The sequence below is a fragment of the Artibeus jamaicensis genome, unplaced genomic scaffold (assembly GCF_021234435.1).
Source record: "Artibeus jamaicensis isolate MK-2021 breed Jamaican fruit bat unplaced genomic scaffold, CSHL_Jam_final contig_387, whole genome shotgun sequence".
In the NCBI taxonomy this organism is placed as follows: Eukaryota; Metazoa; Chordata; class Mammalia; order Chiroptera; family Phyllostomidae; genus Artibeus; species Artibeus jamaicensis.
This window is the reverse complement of record NW_026521812.1, coordinates 21,375,211-21,402,635: the sequence shown is the minus strand read 5'-3', so window position 1 is coordinate 21,402,635 and position 27,425 is coordinate 21,375,211. Positions and strand designations below refer to the sequence as shown.

At 45.5% G+C, this 27,425-nt stretch overlaps 1 protein-coding gene across 2 annotated transcripts; it reads right to left on the bottom strand.

The window, feature by feature from the left end:
• Positions 1-264: 264 nt before the first annotated feature.
• SLC22A16 (solute carrier family 22 member 16) lies at positions 265-27,425 on the bottom strand. 2 transcript variants are annotated; one of them, XM_037159034.2, is made up of 8 exons: positions 27,326-27,425; positions 25,199-25,678; positions 22,050-22,167; positions 18,604-19,135; positions 15,120-15,247; positions 12,542-12,651; positions 11,473-11,572; positions 265-563 (listed from the first exon to the last, which is right to left on the bottom strand). In XM_037159034.2, exons 1-8 carry the CDS (start codon positions 27,376-27,378, stop codon positions 429-431), a joined length of 1,656 nt encoding a protein of 551 aa, XP_037014929.2. In that variant the 5' UTR covers positions 27,379-27,425; the 3' UTR covers positions 265-428. The 2 variants fall into 2 exon arrangements, with proteins under 2 accessions (XP_037014929.2, XP_053520852.1); XM_053664877.1 differs by having other exon boundaries at positions 12,547-12,651.

Below are 27,425 nucleotides of genomic sequence, written 5' to 3'. Positions count from 1 at the left end.
ATGCACTCTGATGCACGCCCTCTTCCCAGTCAACAGCCCCTGGGGACCAGGGGCCCTGGCACTGAGTGGAGTGGGTGTGTCCCCCTGGTGGCAAGTGGGGAAGGCTGAGAAACAGTGACGCAGAAGAACAAATGTGGAAAAACATTTCGTGGAGATAAGAAAGCAGTCTGAAAGTGAGCATTCTCATCTCAGCTTTTATTTCTTTTACAAAACAACTTTTAAAACTTTCTTACAAAAAAATTTTAAAAGACATATCAGTGACATGAAGAATTTGAGAATAATATTTCTCTAATGCAAAGGCATTACAGTAAACAGTATCTCAGGTGCTAGAGAGTCCACGTAGCACATTTATTCGCCAAGACCAGGATCCCCCGAATGAATCTCTTCTGTTTTGTCCAGCACCAGTATTGTTGGTTGTGGGAGAGAATTCACCTCAGTTGCTGTCTCTTCTCTGCATGCAGTTCCACGGCCTCCTCCCAAGTGGTTGCCAGAGGCTTCCGCAGGGTTTCTGGAAGTTTTAGGGTTAGGATTCCACTCACTAAGGTCAAAATCCCGACAAGCAACTGGAAGGAATTTTTAAAAACAGTAAGTGATACATCAAGAAATACATGTACTTTTCAGAGAATGATAATTCTGAACCTTTTTCGAAGGAAATAGAATTAAATTTGACATATGGACATTTTTATTCTGCGGTGAGACCTTCAGTTACTCAGGCTGACCTGGGAGTTCTTTAACTCCTGGTCTGCGCTTAATCTGGTCACTCACTGATTCATTCATTAACCGCCATGGAGCACCTACTCAGTGAATCCCAGATACTGCCTGCATTATCACTCTCTCAGGCACTGTCCTAGGAGCTGCTACACAGCGAAGAAAAAAGTCCCGTCCCATTTTCTCAGACTCCACTGTCTTGTGGAGAAACCCAGCAACTGAGCCTGGTGAGTGACTGTCATAACCAACCCTGTCGCTGCCCCAGTAACCAGTATGCCTCGGCATTCAACGGACAGTGGGGAATGAGTGAATGCAGACATGCATGCACCAATGAAATGTTTCAATTAACCAAACCCGACAGAACTGAAGGGGAAACAAAACCAGTGCGATGGAAACTAACTGCTACTTTGGAGAGGGAGGTCCATCTGATTTCCTAGTTACAAAAATCAACTATTTCCTTACTTCCCAAATTTTGACACATAAAAGGCAACCCTGTAGAATAGCACCAGGTGTTTGTCTTTAAAATGCAAATCACATTAAAAATCAAAGTGTACATATCTGTTCTATACTGATCGTTAGGAAGATGTCGGGGGGATTTTAGAACTAAATCTTTATATAGTCTGTAAAAATGTGTTCCATCCTCACATAATTTGAATTCTTGTAGCAAAAAAATACTGCCTGGGAAGAGCCCATGAAAGTAACCTAAGGCATGGTTTTTCTGATAAATTTACACACTTGGGGTTTTTACAGCCTCTGAGAGTGAGCAGGATGAAACACACAGGCCACTCTGAGGAGAAGGTACGGCGGCCACAGCCGTGACCTGGGAGGTCAGCTCTTTGGTTTGTTTTGCAGAATGCTGGCGATCTAACTCTTATGCGCCTAGAGCCTAGAAGCGGTAGCGTTGACATTCCTCAGGGTGTGTAAAAGAGCTCTCTGGTTCTTTCACACACAGAGACACAGACACTGATGCGTGAACCCCGAAGAGCCCTGTGTCAGGGTCTGAAAACCACCGAACAAGTCTAAACAAGAAACGGAATCAAACGGAAAATCCAAGACAGAACCAGATTTTTTTTTTTTAGCTTGGTAGTAACAAGAGAACAAATCCACAGCCCTCCACTCTCCCCTCTCTCTAGGCAGGAGGCCTGGGCTCCGGCAGCCCTGGCCAGCTCCTTCCACCCACAAACGCCGCAACAACGTCCCCTCCCCACTATCCCTCCTTCCTACACCCCACCAGAGGGGCCTTCCATCTTCTCCAGACCCCACCGCCTACCCCTTCCCCTCCCTCCCCCTCCCGACTGGTCTTCCCCTCCCCATCCCCCTTCTCCTCCTCTTCCCCCCTCCCCCTCCCCCCTCAGGTTTTCCTTCAGCAGCCCTCCCTCTCTCACACACATATTTTTGACCTTTTTCTTGACACTGGCTTGTTAAAATAAAAGTTCTCAAGCCTCTTATCATCTCCAAGCCCACTCTGCCCAGGAATGCACTACCTGCTCGGCCTTGAGTAAGTTACTTTCCTGCTCCTCAATTTCCTTATCTGGGTTCAATATAAAGAATAATAGTACCCATCCCAAAAGATTGTTGAAAGGATTCAACAACACCTACAAGGCACATAGAACTAACTGCATCTGGCCCATAGTAACTGATCAATAAGTGTCACCTTTTAAAGGAACCAGAAGAGGCCCTCTGCCTCCCGCCCATCTCCTCCCCACCACTGCTTCCGCTCTCAGCCCTCCTCCCGCTCCACTCTCCCAGCCTGGCCCACGCCCCGACCTGCGGAGCTGCTCTTCCCAGGCCCCCGGGATGTGTTCCTGTACAGCTCTTTCTTAGCCACCGTCCTCTCCTGCCTTCCTCCCCTTCTCCCCTCCTCTGGGGTACTCGCCGCCCTGGCTGCTGTGCCTCAGTCTGACCCGGACTCTTCCTCCATCACACCTTAACCCCTCCACGGGCTCTGCTCTTCCGTCCCCCTCACTCCTCCCTCATCTTCCTACGAGCTGACTCCCAAACCTGCACTCCAGTGGGGGCTATCCCCCTGCCCCGCAGGCACCTTACACTCCTCACATACCGTCCTTCCCCACCTCAGCCCAGTCCCTGCTCCGAAGCTCCCTCCAACCCCCGAACCGCTCTTACATCCCTCCAGTTCCCCACCCCCACCACACCCAACAGGTCATCAGGTCCTGTGGCTGCGGCTTTTCCATCCTGTCCTCTCAAACCCACCTTTGGTCCAAATGTTCTTCCTTTCTGACCTCCTCTGAGACCCCTGCCTACTTAAAGTACCTCCCACAACCCACCCTGGGTATGAGCAATAATACTTGCATCCAGATCCAGACTGGCCAGGTTCCTTTTCCCTCTAAGCCTTCACCTTTCTGGTCCCTCTGTCTAGAATTCCCTTTTCCACCAGGCTGATTCTTACTGCCTCCTCCAGGAAGCCTCCCCTCTGGCCTTAGCCTGGGGCCAGCATTTCCCCACTCCAGCCTTCATTTCTGGGGCTTGTGACAGTTTGCTCTCCTGCCTTCCCCACCAGACCTGGGGACACAGGCTATTGCTTTCATGTCTCTGCTCCTTAGCACCTAACAAAGAGGCTAGTTCAAAATCAACACTCACTAAACATTTGCCAAATGCGTGGATGACTAAAAAATGGTATGAATTAGGTGTCCACTTTTCTTTAGATTACTAGCAGATAATGGTTGATCATAAAAGCATCGGAACAAGTGATTTCTGCGTGCTCCCTTTCGAAAGGGAAAATGTAGACATATCCGCTAGATCAGCATTTCCGTTCCTCAGAATGCAGGCGCTGGCTCCCAGGCAGCGTGGCCCAGTAATAAGCTTAATGAGAAACTGAATAATCTATTTTTTTACTCATTAAAACACAAGCAACATCTGTTGTCTCCAAAGGAAGCACATCCACAGAATATTTCCGCAAACATACACAAGGCCCTGCTGACAGAGGTTGTCTAGGGAAAGGGGGACGGCCGGTCAGGGTCAGGGCAGGATCAGGGTCAAGGAGATTAGTGCTCTGGGATCCCTGTTGTACTGTTTGTGGACTTAGCAGGGTAAAAGGCATGGTATTTGGGGTTGAATCCAATACTGTACCTTAAAGGTGAGTGACCTTTGGCCGATAATGACTTTCTGTACATCAGTCTCCCCATCTATAAAATGGGGACAGCAATAAGCAGTGTCTGCAGTCTATGAAAACTAAGTTTTGTAAAGCACTTAAGGAGTGTGTCACATACCAAGCACCATTTAAGTACCTGTTACATAGAATTAAAAATCCATTTTAACTAGTCCTTAATTGACCCTTCCAGAAGTCCTTAAAAATTTTTTTTATTTGGTTTTAGTAAATTTATAGCAGTTTGCTTTGAGAGACTTAACTATCTTCTGTGTGCCTCAGCTTATTGTCTTAAAAAACCTCTCCCATTTTTTACATTTGATTTATTTAATGAGGAATGTCAAGGGCTCCCACAAAGGAGATGCTCCTAAAAAAGTCGGTGCCCTGATCCGGCCCTCTCTGTGCAGGCCGGACAGTGGTGTCTGATCTGGACGCCCCAAAACCCCTCTCCGTGCAGATCGGACAGCCCAAGTCACTTCTGCACCTCAGAGTCAGCCCATCAAAGAGGCCGGCACTCCCACGCCCGGCCAAGCAAGCGTGGCTGTGTGTCCTTCTGGAGCGGGAGGGAGGTGTGCAGGCCACGCCGGTTATTCCCAAAGAACAGATGGACACCCACCGACGTGTGCAAGGTGCCTCTAGGCCGGATCATACACTTCGTCTTATTACTTGTGAGATTCTGTTGGTGTGTTTTAGCAAAACACATAATTAGTACAAATACCCATGATTTCACTGTTCTTATTTTTAAAGCCAGTCTATTTAAATAGTAAGTAAATTAAAACATGGGTGGCACACAAGGTGAGGAAATGCTTTGCTGGACCCAGTGGTGGTGTAACAGGGTGCAGCCAGGAGGGGGACCCCCCAAAAAATTTGGGGTGGGGTACAGAGCTCGGGGTGTCCAGGAAATATTAAGATGTCCTCACCCCCCAGGGGGAAGGAACAAATGGAACAGGGCCTTTGAGAGCTGTTTTGCATAGCAACAGTTTTGCAGCTAACCTCTGGAATGGTCATTTAACATATCTATAACCATTAACTGGTTTCATAGATTTATTAATAGATTTATTAAATAGCTGTGGCCAAGTTTGGAGCCAGGGAGAAGGGAGTGGCTTCTACCCAAGAGGTAACTAGGGGCTGCGCTCCTGAGTGGGAGCTTGGAGTTGATTGGCGCCACACCATGGGGCCACACCTGCTCAGATTCATGATGGCAGCCCAGTAAACTTGCAATAATACGGGAGTCCTGGCAGGTGTAACCAATTGTGGGAGGAGTAGGAAATGGGGCTGCAAAGGAGGATGGGTGCAGAGATTTAAACCCAAATTCAGCAGCCATTAAAAAAAGAGCCATGCAGTTTCAGCAGAGTAAAGATCCTCTCTTGATGAGGTGAGAGAGAGAGATCCATGAGGTTTTGGGCAAAGTAAGAGTCCCCTCTTGGCGAGGTGAAAAGGAAAACCACGCAGCTTTGCCAGAATGGAGATCCCTGCAGCCAGGTGAAGAAGAAAGACACATGCTGTTGGTGGAGTGCAGACCCCTGCAGCTTTGGTAGAAGAGGCCCACGCGGCTTTGGGGTGCCCCCTTTGGCCATGAGGCCTGGAAAGCAGGAGAGACTTTGACTGGAACTTGGTACAAAGAACTCTTGCCAGTGGACCGTGAGAAGGTGTCACATGACTTTGGATTAACTGGAGATCCTGCGTGCACAGCGACACAGCTGACAGTGCCAGAGGCTTGAAACACAGACGTGTGCCCTTTTCCTGAGATACAGTACCCTGAATTTAGGGCAGGGGGAGAAGGAAGTGCCTGTGGGCGTCTGTGGTTATCCTAAAGTACTTCGATACTTTTATGGGGACATCGGTTCACTAAGTCTGTACAGCTTTAAATAGACATTTCGTTTCCTTTTCACAAATCTCTGGTATTGAGAGATGTCTTTCCAATTGGCGGCGGACAGAAGACCCCAGCAGGTATTAGAATACCGTCCTTGGGAGGGGCCCCTGTTGTTCTGTAGCAGTTTTTGGCATCCCTAGGTGGGCCAAATATTGCCCCCCCCTTGGACCTCTGTTCGGTAACAGTGGGGATACAAAAGGTCTCATCCTGAAAGAGCTCGACAGTTTAACCTGGGGGTGGGGGACACAAAGACACACGTGCAAATAGTAAAGCCCATCTGTGACTAGGCAGTGACAGGGACACACAGGAAACACCACACAGGAGAGAGGGACAGTATTGAGATCTGGGGTGGCCTTCCTGGAGAGGTGGGGTTTTCTCTGCCTCCTCAAAGACACCTGGGGGCCACCTTCTCCAAACTCCTGCACTGCTTGGCTCCCCAGCAGTCATCCGTAGAGGCAGTGCGGGAGGGTGAGCTGGGAAACATGCTCCGGGACAGCCTCACCCAGAAGTTTCTGGCAAGGCAGCTACTCTCCAGGAAGCCTGGGAGGACCCTGTGAGAGGGACTGTGTCGTGTCAATGGCCAAGGACCTCTTGGAAGTGCTGGGGAGACACCATTGCCCTGACTTGTCTTATGGTTCTGGTGGCCTTTCCAGGCTCTGCCCCAGATGGGCTTCACGCTTCTGAGATATAGGAGTCCCAGCAGTTCTTGCATTTACCTCTTAAAAAGGGAAAAAGGAGTCTATGGCTGTCTGTCTATCTATATATCCATTATAAAATATGACTTAAGTATTAAAAGGGCACCCAACAAATGCAGTTTAAGAAATAATTATGGACTTCCGCCAAGATGGAGAAGTAGGTGGAGGGTCCACCTCGCCTCTGTGCACAACCAAATCTAAGAACAACTATTTTTAACAGCAGTCACAACCAAGCCACACGGAAAATCGACAATACGGAGTCCAAAGGACAACTAGATACTCGGCTGGACCGGTACGAGGAGCGAGGCCAGAAGCAGAGCAGGTTAGCAAGAAAAAATTCCCGGGGCAGTGCGCAGGGCGCGCAGGCAACCGAGGGCTGATCGCCAGCGAGCTGGCTGCCGGAGCGCACAGGGAAGAGGCGCGGTCGTGCGCATTTACGTGCGGAGAAACCAGTGAGAAGGGAAACCCACGCGGTGCAGCAGGCTCGCAAAATTAGGATCGGATAAGCAAGCCCGAGGCGTTTGAGTGACTGGATGCGCTGGGCTAGCGGAGAGGAACGCCATCGCTCCCTCTCTGACCCCGCCCCCACACACAGCGTCACAAACCAGCGACCTGGGTCGCCCGGTCCTGGTAAACAACTAAGGCTTCGCTCCGCTCACTAAACAGCACGAATAAACCAAAAATGGCTCTAGAACAACTCAGAGCCCCAGAACCGATAGACCTAAGTGATGAAGAAATAGCCAGTCTTTCAGATGCACAGTTCAAAACACTGGTTATAAAGATCCTTACAGAACTGGTGGATTTTAGTCACAAATTAGAGAAACATATGGAAGCTAAATTAATTGAAATGAATGCTGATACAAAAGATACCAATAGTGATGGAAAGAAAATTGGGACTCAAATCAAGGGAGAGGACCAGACAGAAGAAAAAGATGATCAAGCAGAAAGGAATGAAGAAATAAGAATTCAGAAAAATGAGGAGAGGCTTGGGAACCTCCAGGACATCTTTAAACGTTCCAACATCTGAATTATAGGGGTACCAGAAGGGGGAAAGGCACAACCACCAGTTGAAAAATTATTTGAACAAATAATAAAGGAGAATTTCCCCAAGATGGCAAAGGAAATAGACTTCCGAGAGATCCAGGAAGCTCGGAGAGTCCCGAGGAAGTTGGACCCGGGAAGGAACACACCAAGGCACATCATAATTACATTAGCCAAGATTAAAATGAAGGAGAGAATCCTAGAAGCAGCAAGAGATAAGGGGACAGTCACCTACAAAGGAGTTCCCATCAGACTGTCAGCTGATTTCTCAAAAGAGACCTTACAGGCAAGAAGGGGCTGGACAGAGGTATTCCAAGTCATGAAAACCAAAGATCTACAACCAAGATTGCTCTACCCAGCAAAACTTTCATTTAGAATGGAAGGACAGATAAAGTGCTTCTCAGATAAGGTCAAATTCAAGGAGTTCATCATCACCAAGCCCTTACTATATGAAATGTTAAAGGGACTTACCTAAGAAAAAGAAGATAAAAAAGATGAACAGTGAAAGGACAGCAAACTCACAGTTATTAAAAACCACACCTAAAACAAAAGCAAACTAAGAGGATAGCTAGATCAGGAGCAGAACCATAGAAATGAAGATCACAGGGAGGGTTAGCAACAGGGGAGTGGGAGGAGGGGAAGGGGGGAGAAGGTACAGAAAATAAGTAGTATAGACAGTAGATAGAAAATAGATAGGGGGGAGGGTAAGAATAGTAGGGGAAATACAGAATCTAAAGAATTTGAGACACATGTTCATGAACTAAAGGGGGAAATGGTGGGGGAGGGGTATGCAGGGTGGAGGGGAAGGGAGGGGGAATAGAGCAAATGTAATGGCATAATCAATAAAAAATAAAAAAAAAAGAAATAATTATGAAGCGAGTGCATTACACTCTGGATCACCCACAACAAAACCATCCCTGCCTCTGCCTCCCTCCTCCACGGGAGCCCCACTCCAGTCACTTGGCCTTGTCTGTTTTCCTGCTTTTGACACCACCGACATCACTTTCATGGCTACCACATGTCTCTGCAAAACTGTTCCCATTCTCTGAAAGAAGGAAGGAAGGAAGGAAGGAAGGAAGGAAGGAAGGAAGGAAGGAAGGAAGGAAGGAAGGAAGGAAGGAAGGAAAGAAGGAAGGAAGAAGGAAGGAAGGAAGGAAGGAAGGAAGGAAGGAAGGAAGGAAGGAAGGAAGGAAGGAAGGAAGGAAGGAGTCTGGTAAGAATGGAGAGAGGCCCTGTACAGAGGTGATGTTTAGGATGAGAGTAAATGGGGGGACTGTGGGGGGAGGGGGAGGTGGATGAGGAACCAAAACAGACTAGGTTACATGAGCCAGGATTTCCATCTGGAAAGGACTTGAATCAAGCAGAGTTTGGATTTTATTCTGAAGGTAAGGAGGCAATTGGAGCAGAGCTGTGGTTGACCAAACTGTTCTAGGGTGGGGGCTGGATTACAGGGAAAAGATTGGGAGGTGGAAGTTGATGCGGAATTGAATCAGAAGCAGCCATCTGGGCTGGTTTTGAGAGAGAAGATCAGGACTTCCTGTTGTGGATTGGGATGGGAAGGGATGAAAACCAGGGCAAATGAAGAGCTGATGCTAAAGTGCTGTGCTGGAGGCCACTGGCTCCTAATCCAAAGTGGGAGAGGGAGGAGGAAATTTAAGCCACCAACCACTTCAGTTTGGGAAACAGTGAATTTGTTGTAAGACATTCAAGGAGAATAATCCATGAGCCTGGTGGAAACATGGGTTTGTAGCTGGCAAGAGAAGTCAGAATTTAGGAGCAGCTATCCACCCAGGGATTGGGAAAGACTGCTGGGAGCGGAGGGCAGGGCTCTTATTTAAGGGCAATCAGAAGAAGAAAGAGGAGCACTAAAAGAGGCCAAGAAGGAATAGCCTAGAGGAAGCTACAGCATAGTTCAAGTTCGAGTGGTACCTTGGGAGAGGAGGGGGCCAGCAGACCCAGGGCTCTCCTCTAAGGCACTGTGACACCTTGGGCCACCCCTGACCCAACACCCTTGTCCCTTCCCAATCCCTATGTAAAAGGGTGCAGCCAGGGGCCCCCCCAAAAGAAGGATTTGTAATGGGGTCCAGAACTCAGGGTGTCCAGGAAATACTAAAAATATGGGATGTCCTCACCCCCACAAGTCTGAGCTGGGGATGGCATACATGGAGCAGGGCCATTGAGTTGTTTTGTATAGCAACAGTTCTGCAGATAACCTCTAGAATGGTCATTTAACATGTATATAATCTTTAACTGGTTTTATAATATGTTAAACAGCTGTGGCCATGCTTTGAGCCAGGGAGAAGGGAGTGACTTCCACCCAAGATGTAACTGGGGGGCAATTTCCTCTGATTACAGAGCTTGTGTGAGAGCTCGGAGATGATTGGCTCCACGCCATGGGGCCATGCCTGCCCAGACTCACTATGGAAGCCCAGAAAAGCTGGAAAATACAGGAGTGCTAGCAGGTATAGCCGATTGTGGGAGGAGTTGGATATGAGGCTGCAGAGGAATATTAGTGCTAGGATTTAAACCCAGGTGTGGCAGCCATGACAAGAATCACCACGCAGCTTTGGCAGGGGAGAGTCACTCGGCTTTGGGTCTCCCTTTGCCACAGAGCTTGGGAAGCTGGAAAGCAAGCTATAATAGCAATGCAGAGCTCTCTCTTAGCAGTTCAGAAAAATACAGGCGAGACGCTGCAGGAAAGAGAGGGGTGAAAGGACTCTTGCTGGTGGGCCATGAGAAGGTGCCGTGTGGTTCTGGATTAAGAACTGGAGATCCCAGTGACACAGCTGATGGTGCTGGGAACCGAGGGAGGCCTGCTAGCCGAGCACAGATTACTGGGAAGGACCAGGAGCTACCTGAGCCACGGACATCTATTTCTTTCCCTGAGATATGGTACCCCAGACCTGGTAGGAGGGAGACGGAAGGACTGTGTATGTTTGCGGGTGTTTTAAGGGACTTTGGGATTTTGATGAAGACATTAAGTCATTGCTCTTAAGTCTGTATAACTTGAATAAATAATTCCTTTCCTTTTCACCAGTCTCTAACACGGAGAGCTATAATTCTCTGGCGATGGGCAAAGTGAACCTAGTACAGGGGGGCCCCAGAAGAAGGGAGGGTCCTTTTGGTAACATTGTGGGACCCTCTTCCCTGGTGGCCAATCAGGGAAAATCACGGGAGACCACATGTGCAGTAGCTTTAAATTAATACAACTAGTACATGCGCAGTAAAAGCCCACCAAAACTAGCCAGGAAGGATTTGCCCTATAAGAATAGAGTCCCTTTAGGCTGTGAGGTCAATCTCTGCTTAGAGTTGGCCTGCTCCCATGTTCTCTGCTATAAACTCTGGGTGTTTGGTTCAGTTCTTTGTCCTGATCACCAAGAACCTGGTTACCTGTGATACATACTCCACCCATTCCTCAACTCTCCCATCTTCCTCCTGACCAGGGGGTCTGACGAAACCAAGAACAGTGCTCCCCAGGATTTCCCAACCTCTCAGCACCCACCTGAGGAAAGCTACAAACACAACATAACTGCTTTCACTCTTCGTAACCACGCAAAAAGCTCACATCACCAGAGCCAGGAGAAAAAGGTGTTTTCTATCTGAAAGCCACAGATTCCTCCAGGGAACAGGCAGCCTCCAGAATTCCCCTTGACCAGGAGACACACGGTGGGAAAGCAGGGGCGAGGGGCCGGAGGTGGCGGCAGCCTGGGCACCCAGATGGAGGGTCACAGGCTGGGCTGGGCAGGCAATAGAGGCCGAAGCACTGAGACCAGAGCTCTCCCTGGGTGGCCCCAGCTTCATGACATGGGTGAGGGGAGGCACTTCTGCAGACGGTGCTGTAGCACTCAGCTCACTGGTGGATGGAAGGCAATTGGCCAACAAGAAAACAGCAGTTACCACTCTACTTACCGCTTGGTGAGCTGTCCATAAGGTTTCTACAGACCCCTATCACTGAATGATAAATTAGCCTCCCATAAATAAAAAATATAGAAGGCAATTAGCTGGTCTGCCTTTCTGCTCCCTCAGGAAAGTTCTAGAAGCCGATTAAACACCTGAGGCATGAAGGTCCAAATGCCGGAGAGGTAAAGGGAGAACGGAGCCATGATGCTTCCTGCACGGGACACCATGCTGCCACTTCCCATGGCCTGCGTCCTGAAAACGAGAGGGGAATTAATGCAGGTGGAGGCAGGAGTAGAAGACGAGTGGAGCACCGAGGACACAGCGAGGGACCGACTTCCAGGAACCCTGGCCCACCCTCCAGCAGAGAACACATAGGAAAACTTCAGTTTGGCTTCATATACTCGGAAATAATTCTACTTTAATTTTTCAAGTATCACTTGTTATTTAGATCCACATTCTCCAAAACAGTGGCATATACAAGCATGCGGATAATTCAGGACATAAAAGGGTAAACCGTTCTTCGTGTGGTATGCAGATGGGGCCCTCATGTATATTCAGTCTATTATTGAGGATAACATCAATCTTCTAGAACAGGAATTTGTTTGGAGTAGGGAACAGAAGTTTGAGAAAACAAGAGATTTATATCTATGGAACATTTTATTTTGTTAAATCGAGCAATATCTCAATGTTCTTTTTTGTTAAAAGGTATTTAAAGAAACCTTATAACATGTCTAGCAGGAACAAAAGAATGTGAATAGGTATATTTTCTTAAGCCAAGGAGAGATACTCCAGGAGAAACCAAACCTACCAAACACCTTGACCTTGGACTGTGAGAACTGTGAGAAAACCAATTGTCCACCTCTGAGGCTCCCAGCTTTGGTGGTTTGTTACAGCAGCCCTAACGAACTCATACAACATCAGAACATCAAGAGACACAGTCTCAGAAAATGAGCCTGAGCCATATGGAGAATCAGTGTAAGTCAATTAGATTCAAGATTTCAAATGGTTTTAGGATAACTGAGTGTTATTTCTTTACTGTCCTTGCCAATGAGGTACAGACAAAGCCCCGGATTCAGAATTAGCATCTTGTAACTTCCTCCTAGCTCAGAGTCCCAGTAGCATCTATGAAAATAAAGCACTTATATGCAAAGGCCAAACATAACAAAATGATACATAAGTGAAATATAATAGGAAAACAACAGAAAAATAAGTTACTCTTACCTTACCATGGTTGGATACAGCTCTGCCGTATAAAGGTAAATGAGGCCAAACACTGATCCTATGGCAAATTTTCCAACCATAGAGGTCAACATAGTCCAGTGATAATAACCCTGAAATAAACATATTAGCAAAATAGACCACCATAAGTAATATTGTAAAGAAAAATATGAAATCTTTACAATAATTTTTTTAACTATTTATTTATTTATTTTTAGAGAGGGGAAGGGAGGGAAACATCACTGTGTGCTTGCCTCTCGTGTGCTCCCTACTGGGGACCTGGCCCCAACCCAGACATGTGCCCAGACTGGGAATCGAACCAGTGACCCTTCGGTTCACAGGCCGGTGCTCAGTCCACTGAGCCACACCAGCCAGAGCTAAAATTATTAATTAAAACTTTCTAGTCCTCTAGTATTTTCAAGAACAATGAAGAGTTCTATTTTTGTTTGAATTTATTTTGTAAACTCTACTCATGGTCTGCAAAAGCTTTTCAATTTACAGGAAAGTTTTTATTGTGCCTGCCCCCAGCCTTGGAGATTTCAAATTACCAAATAAGAAAACAATATCTCTTGGGAGGGCTGCTTTGGAACGAGAGACATCCAAACATGCTGGTTCCAACAATGGCACTGAGCCAGCAGAATACATCAAAGAGCCATAAAAACAAAATTGCACCCTTTGCAGCAGTAATCCCATGCCTTGTAAATTATCTCCAGAAAATAACTTACACGTGATAACTATTAGTACTCTGTACAGACCCCACCTGCCTTTAGCTGCTGTATTCCTCAACAGCAAACCACTCAGTGGGTGCCTCCTACGAACCCTCCGCTTTCCCGATGGCATCTCGCTTCCAGCAGCGGCTCACAAAGTCCTCCCGTGCTCCATCTCTTCTCTTGCCCCTGAGCTGCCAGCTGCACGCTGAAACCCAGGTAACCCTGGAGTTCATGTGCTGAGGATGGCAGCACCTCTGTCGACCCGAGTCCCTGAGTAACTCCGTGGAGCAAACACCCTCCCCTCACCACTCCCACTGGTATCAACCACGCACACACACATCAGGCTTCCTGCGAGCAAGAAATAAACACCTATTATATGAGGTCACTGAGATTTGGGGATGCCTCTATTAAAACAGCCAGTGTCACCCTGTCACCTTAATTATTATTATGGACACTATTGACTGAATCAATGAACATGACTTTAAAAACTGTGTATTGTATTAGCACTACCATTTGAAGAGAAATTTTATTAGAGGGGAGAAATCTGTGGTCAGGGGCTGGTGCTCTATTGGAAACCCCCATCAGCCGCTTTCCCATCACCGCTGTGGCTTGACCACTGTGGGTCCTGAAGGGTATGGGGTTCCCCTAAATCTTCACCAACTCAAAGGCACCTGCCACCAACTCAACTACTATCACTGCAAACTACTCAAAAACACAGACAAAAACAGATGAAGCTCCCTCAAACTGGCAAAGACCTGCTCATTGTAAGCAATTTTATTGCATTCATATCAGCTATATATCAATCACCTGGAAATTTCAGTGACATAAAACACTTGATTCATCAACCCTGATAATTAAGTGGGGTATCACTCAAAAAAGAAACCACTGGTCAGCTTAAATTCAATATCAAATAATACACAAAACTTAAAACACCTTGTGCTGCCTGTTAAGATACTATCGCTGGAGAAAATTACATACAGTATTTAAAAATACTGTTATAGTGATGATATTTTTCAAATAGAGAATGAAAATACAGATTCTGATAACATTTTGCAGGGGGGAAGGGGGCGCCTTCTGGATGCAGGAGGTATTCTAGGGGATGAGGTTTGCCAAAATAGGGGAACGTGAAAGTCCTTTCAGTGATTTAAGGCAGTGCTTCTCACCAAGAAACTGCATTTTTAAAAGCAGGTGGTTCAGGGAGAATAGTAGAGATTGGCAACTACTAATCTAGCACAATAGAAAACAAGACTAAAGTAGAAACGATCCTGAATATTAGACATTATATCCCTCAGGTGTCTCCACGGCTCCCTCCGTCTTTCAGGTTTCTGGTCGAACGGCACCTTCTCTGAGAGGTGCACCACCCTGGACCGCCCTGGAGAAAATAAAATAGCACTCAGGTGTGCTCCCCACTGTACACAACCATTCTTTGTTCCTCATCCTGCTTTTTCTTTGTTATACTGCAGAAACTTGGTTCATGGTGTGTCTTCAGCACCTAGAACAACCCCTGGCACGTGATAAGTGCTGGATAGACCTTTGCTGAACTAATAAATGTCTGAGGTGATAATCACTGGGAGGCATCTACTCTCCTCACTCAACATTAGTGTGCTTAACATCGCTGGCCATCTCTGGGAAGTGGGATAAGGGCATTTAAAAAATATATTTCTTTTTTCCCTAAATGTTCAACAATGAGCGTGTTCTGTATAACAGAGACAGAATGGGTTTTATAAAGAAAATATATTGTTAAATATTGTATATGCACTCTGACCATATATCTAAATTGATCTTCATACTTACTGTAATAAGCTAAAAATTCTCCCCAAACTGTCACAGTATAACGAATCATCCCCTAAATAAAATGTGAAAGAACTCACCCTGGGGATTAGTATGATCACACCACAGGAAATTGCGCAGGAGAGGAGGGAGAAGGTCAGAATGGTTCTTCTGCCCAGGGCGTCCATGCCCAAGCACACAAAAGTGTAGGCAGGGATTTCCACGGCACCTGTCATGGAGCAGAAAACCACAGTGTCCAGCCGTGGGAGGGGACCCCGCCTCGTCGCCCATCCCCCACAAGGAATGATCAGCGGAATCTCTGCTTCCAGGGGCCTCTCAGACTATCAACTGATCAGAGGCGACCGGCCCCAGCACTTTTAAACTCCTGGGACAGTGTTTCCTGTGAGATGCACTAACGCTAACTTACACTGACCACCTGTCCTAGAAATCTCAGCCCCTACTGAGCTGTAAGCTCCCCGGGACAGAGCAGGCTGCCTGGAGGACAGGCCTGCTAAATGAATAAATAAGTAGACTTAATGGGCAATATTGATAACTTCTGATCTTCTTTTTCTAAGTGTTTATTTCTTTTAACGCCAATGATTGCATGCATACTTTTAAAATTTAAATGATAGCTTGTTGTTTATGTTATTACAGTTGTCCCAGTTTTTCTTTTTATGCTTGACAGAAATAGGGAGAAATTTTTGTAGCAGCAACTTCAAACTTAGAAACTAAAGTAGAAAATCCAGTGTCAGCTAAATTCATAAAATAATGATAACTGCTTGATGGATTTTAAATCTAAAAGTTAACATTTTTAATCAAATATGAATTTAATCTAATAAAAATATGAACAGGGACTTTGTTTTGGACTTCTCTTTACTCCCCCACAATAAAAATTAAAGAGCTGAATCCATAAATGACATAAAAGTCCTTCCCTTGAAGAACCAAAGCTCGAGTCTTAGTGCCAGAACAAAAAAGCTTTATCATCCATCAGCCAGAACCACACAGGGGGCAAGCAAGTGCTCTCAGCAAAACTGAGAGGACCCAGCAATCTCCTCTGGGAAGGAGCCAGCCCAGATCTTTTACTTCAAAGCTCCCTTCCTCCCTCACTCTGCAGCCTGTCTCATCTGAGGGCACTCCCCGCCGCCCCTGCCCTCAGGAGCGGTGTGCACTTGTGCACACATCTGCAGCAGCTGCCAAGCACCTGGGGAGGCGGGTCTGGGTCTAAATGTCTCCCAAGGTTCTGGAACACATCACAGTGGGCGGGTACATGTTTTCTGAGTGAACATTCTTAGTAGTACATCTGAAATTAAATTCAGTTGAAGCTGCTCAGAAAAGAAAAATGGCTCAGACCAAAAAAAAAAAAAGATAATGATCACAACAACATTCTGAGCCTTATTTGAGAGACAGTCTCTCGGTCTCTCATTAATGTGAAAAATAGACAGCTTCGGAGGCAACGCCTCCCTTTCACAGACACTGCCGTTGGGTCATGTTTCAGGTCAGAGCAGCAGGTACATCTACTCCTGTATTCTGGGGTTTGTTTTTTTTTAAGAGTTCATCAAGCACTTTTCAAGATCAAGTAAGACCGTGGGCTTCAAAAGAGCCTCATGGGAGGCTCTCGGAGCCCTGCCTGGGTGTCTCAGTAGGTTGGACCGTTGTCCCATGCACCGAAAGGTCCCAGGTTGGATTCCCAGTCAGGGCACCTACCCAGGGCAGGTACAATCCCCGGTCAGGGAGCACATGAGCTATGAGAAGGCAAGCAGTCAGTGTTTCTCTCTCACAGTGATGTCTCTCTCTTTCAAAATTAACAAACGCATCCTCAGATAAGGATAAAAAAAGAAGAGCCTCATAGGAGTAAGCCTGGATTATTATACCCGCTTAACAGCTCAGAGTAAATGATTTAAACCAAACCAGTAAGTAACAAACAGCTCAGGGATGGGAAGTGAGGTCTTGGTGAGCCAAAGACCCTGTCCCTCAGCCTCCCCACCCCGCCCCCCCTCCAAGTGGGACTCAGAGCTTTCCCCTGCATAGGACCGTGTGCAAAGCCACCAGACAGCATCCTAGAGTCTAGCAAAGCTGGACAGCAACCGTGAAACAGCTGAAGCGATAGTGAGAGCAGATTACACTGGTTTTCCCTGGCAGGATGCTGACACTGCATCTGATTTTTGGCTTCACTATGTCTGGGATAGAAATGGGGCAAGCACTGAGGCCCAGCCTTCCGGGACCAGGGCAGTGGGCCATTACTTTCTCCACTTTACCATGTATAATGTCGCTAATCACTCGGACCCCATTCCACATCTATCCTCATGTGACCCTGAAGGTTATTTATCACCTGCAAATGGCGCAAAACCAGAGCTGAAGTGCCCGCCAGCCCCAAACCATCTCAGGAGATGAAAAACTGTTCAAAAATTTCACAGCATGGAAGTAAGTACTTGCCATCAAGAAGACTACTGGAAAGAGTAAGGACATGAAAAATCGAAAAAAGTAGAGAATATAAAACCATGTAGATTGGCCCTGGGAACCTTTTTATAGTTACAAGATTGTCCAGTTCCTTGAGTAGTTATATCTCCATCAAAATTAAGAAACCATATCACACAGATCTAAAACTGCAGCTTTCCTCAGCCTCCTCAGACCCGCCCGACCCCCCCCCCGCCTCCTACCGTTTGCCGCTCTCTTCTCGGAATACAGCCTCATCTCTCATTTCATGTCTCTTTTGACGTGTCAAATGTGGATGACAGCAAGACAAACTTGTTGGTTTGCCCAAAAAGAGAGTAAATGGTTTTTTTCCTTAAAATGACTTCTCACAATTCCTAACAAAAATAGATGTGTTATCAGAGCGCTTTAATAAGGGGATGGTTTCTATGTGAAAAATTTTAAAGCAAGATTTTCTGAGGATGATACCAAACACAGGCAGCCGACGTGGAGATCACCAGGAGTTAGATGAACAAATGCGGATAGAGCTGTACTATTTCTCTCACGTTTGAAGTGAATTTGGTGTGCTCCAGGAGTCACGTCTCAAGCCATCACTGCAATATCTGAAGCCGATTTTAACCTGCTACTAAAATGGAAGAACCTCAGCAACATCAGTGATAGTCTCATGCATTTAAATTATTTTACTAAGCAAACTTTTTAAAGCAAGGACATTTAAAGAAAGAAAGAGATCTCCAAGACATATTACATTCTAAAAGGAAAACAAGGTACAAAGAGCAATATGGAATGAATGACTTCCCTTATGTCAGAATATGAAAAGTTTATGTGCGCAAACATACGAAAACGCATGGCGAGCTGAAAGGGCACGAAGTCGAATGTTATAGCAGTTACGTTGAAGAAGAGCTCTGAGATGGGATAGGCTGCAAGTAAGGAAACAAGGAGAAGAGGCAAAAAAAAAAAGAGAGGGCTAAATTCTTTGGACTATTTGCATTTTTTTAAAAATAAAATAAGTATATACATGTGGTACATTATAATAACGCTACCAAGAGATCATAAATATGCCATTGGCAATATTGTTCCTGGTAAGAAAAAAGGGCACTAAAAACACAGCAGAAATTTCATTTCATTGTTACACTTAAATATAATTTAACTACTTACCCATGAGAAAGAGGTTTAAATATTCATTGCCTCCTAAATTAATAGAATTCAAGGAGAAGGAATAGAATCCCAAACACCCCGTGAACCAAATCAGCCAGACAATAAGTGTCCTTGTCCCAATATTCCAGTTGTAGAACAGATCTGAGAGGTGGTACCCCTGAACGTCCGGAGGCGTATTACCAACAGGACCATAGACATCCAGTGGTAAGAGTTCTGACAGCTTACAGGTGCTTGCCCTATTCCACTTGGCCATCACATCTACTGCTGCTTGTGCCTCTTCATGTTTTCCCTCTGACAGAAGCCAAAAAGGTGTCTCTGGGAGCATCCAAAAGCACAAGAGAAAGGGGATTGTCACTGAGGAGAGGATTAGCTGGTAGAGCCACCAGGTCCTGACGAAGTAGCCCGTCACAGCCACCACCATTGTCCCCAATGCAAAAAAGGAATGCACTTGCATGGACGCCCACGTCCGAGCCTTCCTGCCCACCAACTCGGTCACATAGACAAACACCACCACGAGATAGCCACTTGAAACCTAAAAGACAAAAGGGGGGTGATTCAGATTTAAGATCACATTTGTAATGACTGAGGACTCTGATTTCTCTGAAAATGACACATACACAAGAAAGAAAAGGACAAACAAATTGTTTTTTGGAACCCATATCACATTTGTAAAAGGGCATTTAATCCAATCCATCTTTGACTTTAAATGAGTCCTTTTATCTTCCTCGACCTTTTCCACCCCCAACAGCAAAACTTGAGAGGTTATGTATAAATAAATGTTAAACACTACCTTTTATTTCATGTAAATGTTCCTGTATACTGTGAACTTATTTATCAGTTCCTTGTACATGTACATATCAATTTATCCCTGTACAGGAAGTCCTTTTATTAAATCCTAAATTTTAAACAGGGACAAAACATTGTGGTAACTAGTAAGAAGAAAAAAGATTTGACTAAACCTTTATTTTGACAGGCAACAAAGAAAAAACAGACACATTGGACTTCATGAAAGTTTAAAACTGTGCATCAAGGGACATGATCACCAGAGTGAAAGGCAACCTACGGAATGAGATATTTGCAAACCATACATCTGATAAGAGAAAGTTATCTAGGGTATATAGAAAACTTCTAAAACTCAACAAACAATTAAACAATTCAATTCAAAAATGAACAAGCAAAGAACTTGGGTTCCTCAAAGAAGGTATACGAATGGCCAACAAGCACATGAAAAGATGCTCAACATCACTAATCATTAGGAAAATACAAATCAAAATCACAATATATCATCTTACAACCATTAATATGGTTACAGCAAAAAAGAGAAAATAGTAAGGGTTGACAAGGATGTGAAGAAATTGGAAGCCTTATGCACTGTTAGTGGGAATGTTAAATGTTACATCCACTAAGAAAAACGGTATGAGAATTCCTCAAAAAATTAAACATAGAATTACCATATGATCCAGCAATGCCACTTTGGGTATATACCTAAAAGAATTTAAAGCAAAGTCTCAAAGAAATATCTGTACATCCATGTTCATGACAGCCTTATTCACAGTAGCTAAAATGTGGAAACAACCCAAGCATTCATAGACAGATGAATGGATAAGCCTAATGTGGTACGTATATAGACAACGGAATATTATTCAGCCTTGAAAAGAAAGGAGGAAGACTATTCTGACACATGCTACAACATGAATAACCTTTGAGGACATTATGCAACATGAAGTAAGCCAATCACAAAAAGACAGATACTGTATGATTGCACTTATATGAGGTACCCACAGTAGTCATATTCGCAGAGAAAGTAGAATGGTGGCTGCTGGATGGGGGAGAGAGAATGGGGAGCTATTCAGTGGGTACAGAGTTTCAGTTTTGCATAATGGAAAGTGTTCTGGAGATGCATGGTGGTGATGGTTGCACAGCCATGTGAAAATACCTGACATCACTGACCTGCACACTTAAAAAGTTAAGGTTCTAAGCCCTGGCTGGTGTAGCTCAGTGGATTGAGCACAGGCCTGTGTATCAAAAGATTGTGGTTCGATTCCCCATCAGAGCACATGCCTGGGTTGCAGGCCAGTTCCCAGCAGGGGTCAGTTCCCAGGAGGGGATGCACCAGAAGCAACCTTCCCTTCTAAAGATAAATAAATAAAATTAAATATATATATATATATATATATATATATGGTTACCAACATTTTTTAAAAAGTTAAGGTGCTAAATTCTATGTTGTGTGTCTCTTACCACAATAAAAAAGTGGAGAAAAAACTATTTTGAAAATAGGCTTATCTTTAACAAAATTTAGATTACAACAGCAATAGTATGATCATTCTTGGAATAAATAAATAAATAAATAAATAAATAAATAAATAAAATGATAGATTTTGGGGGAAATGAAAGGATTAAAATTTTTACTGCAAAATTATTTCACATTTGACTTTTATAACACAAATCATAAAATTAACTTTTGCAAAATTATTCTACAGTACCACTGATTTCCCCAAATGCCTCTCTTTATCCTTTAATATTTGAATTATACTCTTTTGAAACTTCCTGTGGGTATCAACTTCTGGGCCCTCGGATCACCCAGCCCAGTGAGAGGGACACCTGCCCTCCTCCGTGCTCAGCAAGATTACGAGCTCTTCCCACAGGTAAAAACTTTACTCCATTATCCTCGGCCAGTGACCTTCAAACAGAAGCACTGCTGCTGCTGTTTGGTAATTTGGAACTTGTCTGAAGGCCTCACCAAGTGTGGAGACATCTTCTCACTCGCTGCTTTACTTCCAGGGAAGGTCCCCATCCCACAAGAATGCCTACCCCCTGCTGGGAGCTGTGCTGCAGATGTTTACTCGAACCTCACTGACTCCTGATAGCAGCCCTGTGAAGTAGGGGCTGTTTTCTACAGCTTACCGTTTAGAAACTAAAACTCAAAGAGGACACCATGTTTTCCCCTGGTCACACAGCTAAGAAGCCAATATATGACAAAGCTATATTTAAACTCAGGCCCTTTCTACCCGAATCCCCTGTTCTTTAGAACAAAAAGGCCTGATGCCTTCCTGTTTGCATTCTGACTGCACAATACACAAATGACTTCCTTCACAATATACCTTAACCATCTGTTTGGCTCATAAATGCAGAGTCTGACAAGATGAATATAATTAATCGCTCAGAAATAAAATAATACCTTAGTAATTGTGGAATGTAGCTCATGTGCCAGGCACAGAGTCGAACAAAAAGTTTCGGCCTAGTAAAGCAGCAACTTTTCATTTTAATGAGTTACATTCTAAACAGAGTGCATTAATTTTCCACAGAAAAACTTCTGCCAGGGAGAGAACAAAGGTTAGTCCTCGATCTCTTGCCCTAGATTCTAAATAGGCACATCTAAGAGAATTAAGGTTTAATGTGAAAACACTGTGGCAGGATTAACGAGGTTAAAAAACACAACTCACAACAGCAAGAAGAAAGCGTGCGAGCACGAAGCTGTAATAATCCGCCATGAACGCCACCGCTATGCCGAACACATACATGCCGACGCTCGTGGACCACAAGACCACTCGTCTTCCCACCCTGGAAAAGAAGCAGCCACAGTGGAGGAGGCAAAGTACAGTTGTAACAGTTTGAACATCCACCCGGACCCATGAACAATGAGTGTTACCAATATTTTTAATAGCTTGTGTATTTGACTATTGTTATTTGTTTGTTTTGAGCGGAATGTGAGCAAACACAGGTTTCTTCCAGAGGCCAGTCTTTCCCAGGAGAAGAGAGGTCTCTGCCCAAGCCGCTGGTACACATACATGACCACTCTGGGTGCTTCCTAGAAGACCTCTAATTGGGGGTTTCGGGGAAGAGGAAGGAGGATTTGTCCTTTCCCTCCCAGAGCTTCCAGTCTGACCTGCTGGATCACCTTCCCGGCAGGGCTGGCTCTGCCCACCAAGGGTGCAGCAGCTCTTGCTGACCCCCCTAAAGACAGAGGTCTTGTTACATTCTGCTCATAGAATAAGGTGTTTACTTGCCCTATATTTTTATAATTTGGATGGGTATTTCTTTGTCTAAAAAGCAAATAAAAAACAAATTATGTTCCTGATAGACTTTCTAAAATTGAAATAGAATTCACATGCCATAAAGATCAATTTTTGAAAGGATAGAATTCAGTGGCTTTCAGCGTATTCCCAGAGTTGTGCCATGTTTATCACTATCGAACCCCAAAAGGGGCTGCACCCAGGAACCGTCGCTCCTCATTCTCTGCTCCCTCCAGCCCTTGACCACCACTCATCCATCTATTTTCTGTCTCTGTAGAGTGGCCTATTCTAGACACTTCATATCAGTGCAGTCACACAATCCATGACCTTTTGTGTCTGGCTTTGGCATTGTTTTCAAGGTTCAGCCAGGCTGTACATCCATCAGTACATCCATCAGTATTTCAGTCTTTTTTTTTTAAGATTGTATTTATCTTTAGAGGGGAAGGGAAGGAGAGAGGGAGAGAAATATCAATGTATGGTTGCCTCTTGTGCATCCCCTGCTGGGAACTGGCCTGCAACCCAGGCATGCGCCCTGACTGGGAATCTAACCGGAATTGTTTGGTTCGCAGGCCTGCACTCAATCCACTGAGCCACACCAGCCAGGGTGGTACTTCAGTCTTTTTTTATGACTGACATTTCCATGGTATGGCTACATCCCATTTTGTTTCTGTTCATCAGATGATGGACATTTGCACTATTTCACTTTTTGACTATTATGATTAATGCTGCCATGACCACCCATGAACAAGATTTTAGAGGAACTTACATTTTCATTCTCTTGGCTATATACCGAGGAGGGAAATTGCTGGGTCATCTAAGTGTTAACTTTTTGAGGAACTGCCGAGCTGTTTTCCAAAGTGGCTGCCCCATTTTTCCAATCCCACCAGCAACGTATGAGCATGTCAATTTCTCCACATGCTTCTCGACTCTTGTTCCTGCCTGTCTTTTTGATTACTGCCATCCTGGTGAGTGTGCAGGGGCATGGCATTGTGATTTTGACGTACATTTCCCTAATGATTAATGATGTTAAGCATTTTTATATGTGCTTATTAGACATTTGTATATATTCTTTAGAGAAACATTTATCCAAATCCTGTGCCATTTTTAAATTGGATTTTTTTATTGTTGGGTTGTAAGAGCTATTTATATATTCTGGATACTAGACCCTTATTAAAACATGCAAGTTGCATATATTTTCTCCCCATGCGCTGTCTCTGACAGAGAGTTTTAAGGCAAAAGAAATCGGTTCCAAGATTCCAGCCAACAGGTTTGCCTGGTAGAGCGGAAGATGTGGGAGCAATGGGAAAGTGCCTGCTGCACACCCTTGGTCTTCTCTGCTCCCACACAACACTAGGCTAGATTGTTGGCCCCCATGCATTAATGCACCCCGGTCTCATTTGCACTTTGAACGCCACCTTTTAAATTTTTTATTTATTGATTTGAGAGAGAGGAAGGGAAAGAGGAACGTCAGTTTGTTGCTCCACCTGTCCAAGCGTCCACTGGCTGATTCCTGCATGTGCCCTGACTGGGCAGAGAACCCACAGCCCTGGTGTGTCGGGACGATGCTCCAACCAACTGAGCTCTCCCGCTAGCGGTGGATCTTTTTGTAGATACTTGTTAACAGCAAAGACATTCTTCTATTCTTAGTTTTTATCATGAATGGATTTTAAAGTTTATTAAATGCTCTTCTTGTGTTTACTGAGTTGGTGATTAGAATTTTGGCCTCTAAGATGTTAATGTGGTCATTTCCACCATTAGCTTGTAATATTAAACATGGCCACACCTTATTCCTCTGCCTTCGTTAATTCCAATCTTGCATATTGTCCGGGTCTTTGTCTGAGTTTTATTATTGATACTTTTTTTTTCTGAACTATCATCCATTTTACTAATTCTTTCTTTAGCTGTGTAGCAAAGGGCTGTTTAAAGTACCCAGGAAGTTTGTTGGTCACTTTTAAATTTTTTTCCAGAGGTTCTAATTATTCTTCAATTTTATGTCATTTTAAACTACAATTTCCAGACTTTTATCAATGTTTTAAGACTTGTCTTTCACTTCTTTGAGAAGAGCAAACATAGTTATTTTCTTATCTATGCCTGATAATTCCTGTATTTGAAGTCTTGGTGCAGAACCAAGCTACATCTCTTCAACAACACAAGTCTATTTAACAAAAAATGAATATTCGAAATAACAATTAGTGTCTGTTGAATGGTTCCTATATCCAAAGTATTTTTTCTGTATTAATTTCACAATAACTCTTTGAGGCAAGTGCTATGATTTTCCTCTCCAGCTCACAAACAAGATTCTTCCAAAAGGCAGGTCAGGCAATTCGCCCTGGGGGGAGGGTGGCATAGCTAATAAGTAGAACCAGGATTTGAACACAGGCGGACTGTCTTCAGAATGCATTCCCTTCCCAATATGTTATTTTGTGAATGTTATTTAACAGATCGGCAAAGAGGCAGGTATATAGATTGGAAGCATGAAAACAACTGAAATTGTTAACATAGTTCCCTGTACCCTAAGAAAGCCAGACAGGAAGATAAACCCTACCCCAGTGCAACAATGCTAAATATCTCACTTTTACCTGTCAGAAAGGTAGCCAAAAATCAGCGCTCCCAGCAGGACTCCAAACATAAATGTGGGCTGGATCAGCCTTGCAAACCATTCTCGGTTACAGACCAGATCCCACTGAGTGACCACGGTGCTGTCCCATTTGCTGGTGTCGTACATGTAGCCATCCAAACAAGGAAAGCTACTTTTAATGCCGTTGTATTTATAGTTCAAGTGCGACACGTTCTCCCACCGGAACCTGTGACAACTTTGGAGCTCCCAGACCTCACCGTCCTCTTGCAGCACCACAATGCGATAGTCCTCCTTCGAGGTGAACAGGCTCCAGACGTCCTCCAACCTCCAAATAGAGGTGTTTTGGAAAAGGACCTGACTCACTTTGCCCGGGGGCCTGCAGGTGTGCTTGGGCAGAACTGTCATAAACACAGAGGCCAAGTAGTGGATGCCGCAAGAGATGTTCTGGAAGGCACATGTGAAATAGATGAATATCTGATATCTGAAAAAAGAGAAGAAAAGCAAGTTATTCTATCTGGCCTATGGACTAAAAAAAGAACGTAAGCAAATATGAATGGTCTCTGTCGGGTTTAGCTTAATATATGCACAGATAAACAGAGATAACCCCGTAGGGTTACTGGGAGGATGAAATGAGAGGCTACATGTGGAGGACTTATAATAAGCATTTGTGGTTCTGTTATCACCTCCATTACACAGACGAGGAAGCGGGAAATAAAATGCTCAGTACCATATAGTTTATACTTGGTGGAGCCAGGACTGGAACTCAGAAATCCAACCCCAGAGCTGAACTGAGTACCAGGGTCAGTGGCTAACTGTGTTCAGGAGAGCATCAGGGTTGAGAGTGTGAGCTGTGGAGACGAATGGACATCCAATGACACCCACTTCTACTGTTGCTACCAGCTCTGTGAGTGAGGCACATGCCCCAGTTTTCTTGTGTGAACAATGAGAGTGATGCTACCAATCTCATAGGGCTGTAGTGACCACTAAAGAAGCCCAGGTGTGCTGATGACAGAGCTAGACACAGCTCAGCATTCAACAGTGCAGGTCTTAGGAGGAAGTAGGGGACAGCTGGGACCTCCTGCCCTTCCTCAGTGGCTCGATAACTTCCTTTTTGTGGACACTGGGAATCACAACAAAAAGCCGTGCAACTTTGCACCTTGCAGAGCAGCACCGTATCATTTCTTCACTACAAACCTGGGAACAGGAGGTAAGGCAGATAGTATGATTCCCATTTTATGGATCGGAAACGGAGCCACAATACTCCCAGAATCGCGTTAGAGGGAGTGGCTGGCCAGGATGCAGGCCCGGCTCCAACCTTCGATCAGCGATCAGCGTGCTGTCGGCCCCTCACCCAGCTTCCTCTCCCCGCGAAACATTCGGGGTCACATAGACGAGTTTCTCCATAAATGAATGAATGACCGAATTAATGACTGAATACATTTAAACAGTTTTTATTAGTTTAACAAATGAAAAGAGGCTGCCGAGTGTAAAAAGGTTAAACCTAGGTCCCACCAGGTGAGAGCTGTGGGTCTTTGGCCCTGCCAGCCGCCTTTGCGAGATCACGATGGGCATCGAATGAAGCACTGCGTGTCACTAACTACCTGGCACAGTGCAGCTGGCACATACCAGGTTTCTATTAACGGCAACAAATTCTGCCTAAGGGTCGTTCCTAGGGGGCAATGCCTGCTCAGGCACTAAGACAAACGCGGGGCGGAGTAGCAGCGGCGTCGGGAAGTGGAAGAGGACCCTGTTCGGCGGGTTAGAGAAACGGGCGCGCAGGGCCAGGCAGTCCCCCTTCTGTGCGGCGGCGGAGCCTCGGGCCTCCGGCTTCCGCGGCGCGCGCGCCAGGTCCCACCCGCCCCGCAGCGGTGCGTCCGGAGAGCCCGCAGCCCCCACCGCCTCTCTCCTCGCTTGGGGGGGGGGGGGGTCCTGCCGCCGGGTTCCGAGAGTCTGGACCGGAGTCTCCCGACTTCTCTGAGACACGTGGGGTGAAAGGGGTTTCAGATCTCGAGAGCAGCGCGAGAACCTCACCGCAACGGAAAGAAACGGGCCCCACCGACGCCTCCGCCCACGCGACTGCCGCTGCCCTGGGCCGTCCACCCTCCTCACTCCCGCCCCAGCTCCCTACCTGCCGAAGTGCCCCACGCGGTCAAAAATCATCTCCAAGTGGCCGGACTGCATGGTGCTGCGGTGCACGGCGCTCCGAGGCCGGACACGGCAACCTTACC